The following is a 6,128-nucleotide window of genomic DNA, read 5'->3' on the forward strand; positions in this document are numbered from 1 at the left end:
TGACTCGACAGCAGCATCTACAGTTATTTCTAGTCTGTGTCAGTCAATACTTTTTCTGCTTTTTGGGTTCTTTTCCTCATAAATATTCCAAAAATTGCTCCTATGGAACCAGTTTTACCTCTTCTGAAAAGAACTGTGACTGCCTGGGGGTATTATCAGCTTTTTGTGTTTTTATTTTAGGAGGACAGGACATCCCGGCAAAGCCCTGGGACAGAGCAAAAGCTGTCCAGGCCCTGGGAGCTTGGGGTGTTGTCCAAGATCAGCTCGTGGCAGGAGAAGCTGAGGGTACCCCTGTTCCCTCTGTGCCTCCCAGGGGCGGCAGAAGCCCCTCGGGAGGCAGGTCCAGAAGCACCATCCCCTGTCCCAGGGGCTCCACAAGCTGCCCTGCAGAGGGTGGGAAGACAGGGAGTGGGCTCAAGTGGGCCTGAAGGACCATCCAGCACCTTATGGGGTGACCGGGGGGGTCTGGACAGAAAACACCTCTCAGTTGTGCAAGTCCTTGAGACAACACCTTTCCAGGTGTGGTGATGCATCTTCCCCACCCCCCACTATGATGTGAGAAAGACTTGTTAGGCGTCAGCCTTGATGAACAGCCCCTGGGCTGAGCTGCTCTTGAGCTCAACAGGAATACTGGCTGCTGAAGGAACTGGTGCTGTCTAAAGAGCTCCTGAGTTTTAATGAACAGCTTTGGAAACTTGTTATTTTTCTAGCCTGAAGAACAACCCAAGTGGAATCCTACTTTTGTTCTCAAAATTTCAGAGAAAGTCACTGACCTGAATTGGGGTCAGGATGGAGAATTCCTGTGCCTAAAGCTCCCTCTGTGTGTGCCCCATAACCAGTGGTTCTGAATGAGACCCTCTGAGCTCTCTGGGGCTGCAGCAGCTGCACGGACTCTGCTCCAGGATGGGCTTCCCCTGAGCTCACATTCTTCTTTTCAGGCATTCCCTGGCTCCTCCTTGGGCTGCAGGGGAATCTCAGCTCTGGCACCTGGAACACCTCCTGCCCCTCCTTCTGCACTGGCCTGGGGTTCTGCAGAGCTGTTCCTCTCCCATATTCTCCCTCTGCTCTTCTCTGCACCAAATTCGATATGCACAAGGACTTTTTCATCTATATATGTGTTCTCCCTGAGATGCCACTGCCATCTCTGCAGGATCCATTCTGGAGGCTGCTGGAATTGGCTCTGCTGGACATGGGGAAACCTTCTGGCAGCTGCTCACAGAACTCATCCCTGGAGAGTGCCCGCTACCAAACCCTGGCCATGCAAACCCAATACACTGCCCAGCATGGATCTCACTTGGAATGTGGGTCACCAGGTCTGTGCCCAGCATGGATCACCCAGAATATGAGGTACCAGGTGTAACAGGGAAGATTCAGAAGTATGTCAGAAGTGAAACTGAATACTGTTAAGAGTTTAGTAAAACAGTATTTTTATTACCAGAGATGGCCAAGTAACAGGAACCCGAGAGAGAGAGAAGAGGAGGGGACAGAACCCCTACGTGTAAATATCCCCATTCATCCAGGGGTCACTCATGAGATTGCCTTACCCACTGAGAACACTCAGACTCCCCAGAGGCAGAGGCAGCATTCTCTGGGCGTCAGCTTGCTCACACAAACAGCGGGCGCCCCTGCTCCCAAGCGACATTGTCTTCCATGTGCATGTGGTAGTTTAGGCCTTAATTTTAGTAGTCCTGTTCAGCAGGCCCAGACAGTTTTATGTAGATTAGAGGGGAGAAGCATCACCTGCTGACTTAAGCAACCAAAGAGATATTTCATATCATATGACATCACAGCAAGTATAGAAACAGGTGTCGTTCAGTGCCTTCATGGCCAACGCTGAGGGAACATATTATCACCGCGCCGGGAGAGTTAGGCCTTGCTGCTGTGTTATCCAGGCAGGTGAACATTTTCTTATTAATTTTCCTCCTCTCTTGCTGGGAGTTTTCTCTGGAAGAGTCTTTTGGGGGTGTTTTTGTGAGTCTTGGTGGTTGGAAACTGTATTATTTGTGTGGGTGACTCGGTAGAGTGGTTCTTGGTTTTTTTCCACATTTGGATATATATATGTGTGTTATATCATATTCTGTTTTTAATTGTGTCTCTTTTGTATAAACATAAGAAAAATGTAATTTTGGTTTGGTTTTGGGTTTTTTCCCTTTTCTTTACTTCACTTCCTTCCTTTTCCATTGGGGGTGGGGGGTAGTCTAACTCTCTGTGTTGGGCAGTTAGTATTTTTCCAGCTCAACCTAACACAGTGCAGTACCAGAGCATGAGCCAGTCGCCCTTTATCCAGTCTGCCAGTGACAACTACCTGGGCAGGTGTGGCCAAGACTGCCCAGGCAGAAGCCACTGGCTCCACCCTCTTGTTATTTTAGTGGTTCTTCTGTGCATGTGTGTGGGCATTGGAATTCCCCTCACGCATGCGTGTTATCATTCAGAGGGTCTTTATTAAATGGATCTGGGGGCTTCCTTCCTCCTCCTCACCATCATTTTCTCCTTCAAATGCCCTCTAAAGGCTGTCAGCCAATACGAGAGACACCATTAATTTTAGTTTATACAGAGCTATGTCGTCAAGGGCAAAACTTTTCCCCTTATCAACGCTTGTTCCCTGTAACTTGGCAGAAAAAGAATAAACTTTATACAGATGGCTGGGCAAAAATACAGACCAAAAATATCCACATCTCATTAATCCCGGATACACCAGGTCTCTGCTAAACAGGTCTCATCAGGAATGTTGGTCATCAAGTCCTTACCCAATATGGCTCATCATGTTTCTGCCCAACGTGGGTCCTTTGATGGGTGATGGAGTTGGAGCAGTGGATGAAGCTCTTCTGCAGCTGGGGAACTTGTGGAGCTTCCCTCACTGGTGGGTCCGTTGATGTTTGGTCAAGGCAGCGCTGTTGGTGAAGCTCTTCCCACACTCCTCACACTTATTGGCCTCTCCCCCGTGTGGATGCGCCGGTGAATGACGAGGTGGGAATTGATCTTGAAGCTTTTCCCGCAGTCGGTGCAACGGAAGGGCCTCTCCTCTGTGTGTGTCCGCTGATGCACAAGGACCTGTGAACTCGTCTTAAACCTCATCCCACACTCCCCACACTTGTAGGGCCTCTCCCCGGTGTGGATGCGCTGGTGGGTGATGAGGCTGGAACTCTCTGTGAAGCTCTTCCCACATTCCCAACACGTGTAAGGTCGTTCCCCAGTGTGGATGCGCCGGTGTCTGCGGAGGGCGGATCTGTCTGTGAAGCTCTTCCCACATTCCCCACAGGTGTAGGGCCGTTCCCCAGTGTGGATGCGATGGTGGGTGAGGAGGTCGTAGTCGTCCCTAAAGCTCTTCCCACAGTCCCCACACAGGTAGGGCCGTTTCCCAGTGTGGATGTGCTGGTGGCGCATCAAGGTGCTCTTGCTAAAGCTCTTCCCATGTTCCAAGCACTTATAGGGCTTTTCTCCTATCTGAAGCTGCTCATGGACCTCCAGGTCAGATCTCTGGCTGCCTTCACAGGACAGGGTGGGTTTTTCCTCCTTGGAGCATCTGGGGCTGAGTTTGGAGCCCTCCCTCATAGGGGATCTCTGTGGCTTTTCCTCCCCACTGACCTCCTGTGCTGTGGAGCCATTCAAAAGAACCTCTACCACGAGATTCTGCCGGACGGATCTGTCCTCTGTGCTCCCCGTGCTCAGCTCAGGGCCTGGGGCAGGAAGGAAGAAGGACAGGGAGGGGATTTGCCTCCTGCCCACAGGGAAGGCCAAGGAGATCCCCCCAAACCCATCCCCGGCAGGACGGCATCAGCAGCAGGGTTGTCCTGCAGCCGAGGCCATGCTGGGCTGAAGATGTAGCACAAGAAAGGGGTAAACGGGTACTGACTTCCTCCTCACCTGCCTGGGAGTCCTGGGGCATCTTCCTCTTCCTCACAGCCTCCTCCTCCATCTGGCCAAGCTTTGGGAAGGAGAAATCCTGGTTTGGGGGAAAAAACAAGGTGTGAGCGCGTTGGCTTGGGGGTTCCTCCTGCCTAAGTCCATCTCTAGAACATACTGGGCATCTTGTGTTCCTAAAAACCTCCAAAACACAAAAATTCAGCTCAAAACAACCCTCCCAGGAGTTTTTCCTCTCTGAACTCTCCATTTCATGGTTACTGGAGTCCCATGTGTATTGGGGATCCTGCCTCTACAGGGTTCCAGTCCTCTCCATGCTGCTGGGGATCCCTGGAATCCCAGGGTTCCCCCCTCTGTGAGCTCCTGCTTTGTTCTGGGTCCCCCCTTCTCTGCGCTGCTGGGGATCCTGGGGGTTCTCCTCTCTTGGGTCCTGCTTAGGGATGCCAGGGATTTGGGCATCCCAGGAGTTCCTTCTGCCCTCTCTGCTGCCATGTGCCCAGAGCCCCAGGGGTTCCTCCTCTGTCAGGTCTCGCCTTCTCCAGGCTCTTGGGGGTCCCACCTCCCGCTAGCACTGGTGCTCTCGCCTCCTCTCCAGACTGCCAGGGATCCTCCCTCTCCAGGATCCCTGATTAAGGGGCCTAGGGCTCCCTCTTGTGCTCCTGCCCCCTCATTCCAGATTCCAGGGCCTTCCCAGCTCTGGTATTGCCCCTCTCCACTCTCCCCACTCCGTGGGTCCCGGGGTTCCATCCTGTCCCACCCGAGGGGCCCCAAAACTAGTATCACTCCCCTTGCCTGTACCAACCAAATGATGCATAAAGTCCTTTTTACTCTTCTCTGACCTCCTACTCTGGCTCCTCCCCCTTTTTTGTCCCTTCCCTTTCTCCCGCCTCTCCCTCTCCAGGATCCACCCCCTTCCAGCCCTCCTCCTCCTCCCCCCAGCCCCAGCGCTTACCCTCGGGCCCCCCTGCCTGCCGTCCCCCACGGGAGGAGCAGGGACAGAGCTGGGGCAGCTCAGGATGGGACTCTCAGCTGCTCCCATTCCCTGTGAATGAATTCCCACTGCCCTGTACTCCAGGAGAGTGAACTCTGGCCTCTTCAAAGACCTACTTGGTTGATCCCGTGGGAAAACAAAGATACGGGAAGGAATAAGGAAACCTGCATACCCTGGAGATGGAGAGGCTAAGGTTTTTTTGGACTTTTATGCCTCAGGCTCCAAGAGGAATTGCTCCATCGGGAAAGGCTCCAGCACTGGGAGACTGAGGACCTTGAGCACGCTCCAGGAGAAGATGAGGTTGGAGACCTAAAAAATGGGAATGTGCACAAATCCATGGGATATGGAGATCCTGGAGGAGCTGCTGTTCAAAAAGACCTCCAATTTTAAAACAGGGGAAAGTGGGAAGATATCAGGAATTCCATCCCAAGGTCACAGAGCAGATTCTCCTGGGAAATCTTAAGGCACATAGAAAACAGCGCTTTTGGGGCAATCCCAGACACAGCCACGGAATTGGAAACCCCTGGGAAAAGGACTTGGAAATTATGGTGGATGGAAAATTCACCCGAGGCATGTTGGCAGGGCAGAAATGCCGCGGGATCCTGGGCTGGATCCAAAGAACTGGGACAAGGAGCATTCCAATCACCCCCCAGTTTGGGTCTGGGGGCACAGGATTATCCCACTTTTCCAAAATTTAAGGAATGGGACATAGGGTATTCCCACTTTGGGTCTGGAGGGCACAGGATTCCCCCAGTTTTCCCAAAATTAAGCACATGCAGTTTTCCCAGTTTTCTCATTTTGCATCTGGGGGCACAGAATTCTCCCACTTTTCCCAAAACTAAGAAACGGGACACGGGGTATTCCCAATTTCTCCACTTTAGGTCTGGAAGCACAGGATTGTCCCAGTTTTCCTAAAACTAAGGAATGGGACACAGAGCATTTCCTCGTCCCAATTTTGGGTCTGGGGGCACAGGATTCTCCCAGTTTTCCCAAAATTAAGAAATGGGGCATAAAACTTCCCCAGGTTTCCCAATTTGGGTCTGAGGGTGCAGGATTGTCCCAATTTTCCCAAAATTAAGGACATGGAGCATTACCAGTTTTCCCACTTTAGGTCTGGGACACAGGGTTCTCCCAATATTCCCAAAATTAACAAATGGGGAAAAGAGCATTCCAAATTTTCCCAGTTTGGCTTTGGAGGCAGACGATTCTCCCAGTTTTCGCAATTAAGGAATGGGACACAGAGAATTCCCATCCTGCAATTTGGGTCTGGGGCAGA

General features: G+C 51.8%; 1 protein-coding gene across 1 annotated transcript; it reads right to left on the minus strand.

The window, feature by feature from the left end:
* Positions 1-1,410: 1,410 nt before the first annotated feature.
* Positions 1,411-5,204, minus strand: LOC139679117 (zinc finger protein 3-like). The gene is made up of 3 exons (XM_071570544.1): positions 5,025-5,204; positions 3,865-3,943; positions 1,411-3,677 (listed from the first exon to the last, which is right to left on the minus strand). Exons 2-3 carry the CDS (start codon positions 3,914-3,916, stop codon positions 2,881-2,883), a joined length of 849 nt encoding a protein of 282 aa, XP_071426645.1. The 5' UTR covers positions 3,917-3,943; positions 5,025-5,204; the 3' UTR covers positions 1,411-2,880.
* Between the last annotated feature and the right edge of the window lie 924 nt (positions 5,205-6,128).

This window comes from Pithys albifrons, chromosome 15 (assembly GCF_047495875.1).
Source record: "Pithys albifrons albifrons isolate INPA30051 chromosome 15, PitAlb_v1, whole genome shotgun sequence".
In the NCBI taxonomy this organism is placed as follows: domain Eukaryota; kingdom Metazoa; phylum Chordata; class Aves; order Passeriformes; family Thamnophilidae; genus Pithys; species Pithys albifrons.

What these genes read in the sequence shown, in the direction of transcription:
- LOC139679117 (XM_071570544.1), bottom strand. Translation starts at nt 3,916, where the DNA reads ATGGAGGAGGAGGCTGTGAGGAAGAGGAAGATGCCCCAGGACTCCCAG. An exon ending in GCCCCAGGACTCCCAGGCAG is followed by an intron (nt 3,678 to 3,864) that starts GTGAGGAGGAAG and finishes TTCCTGCCCCAG; the next exon opens with GCCCTGAGCTGAGCACGGGG.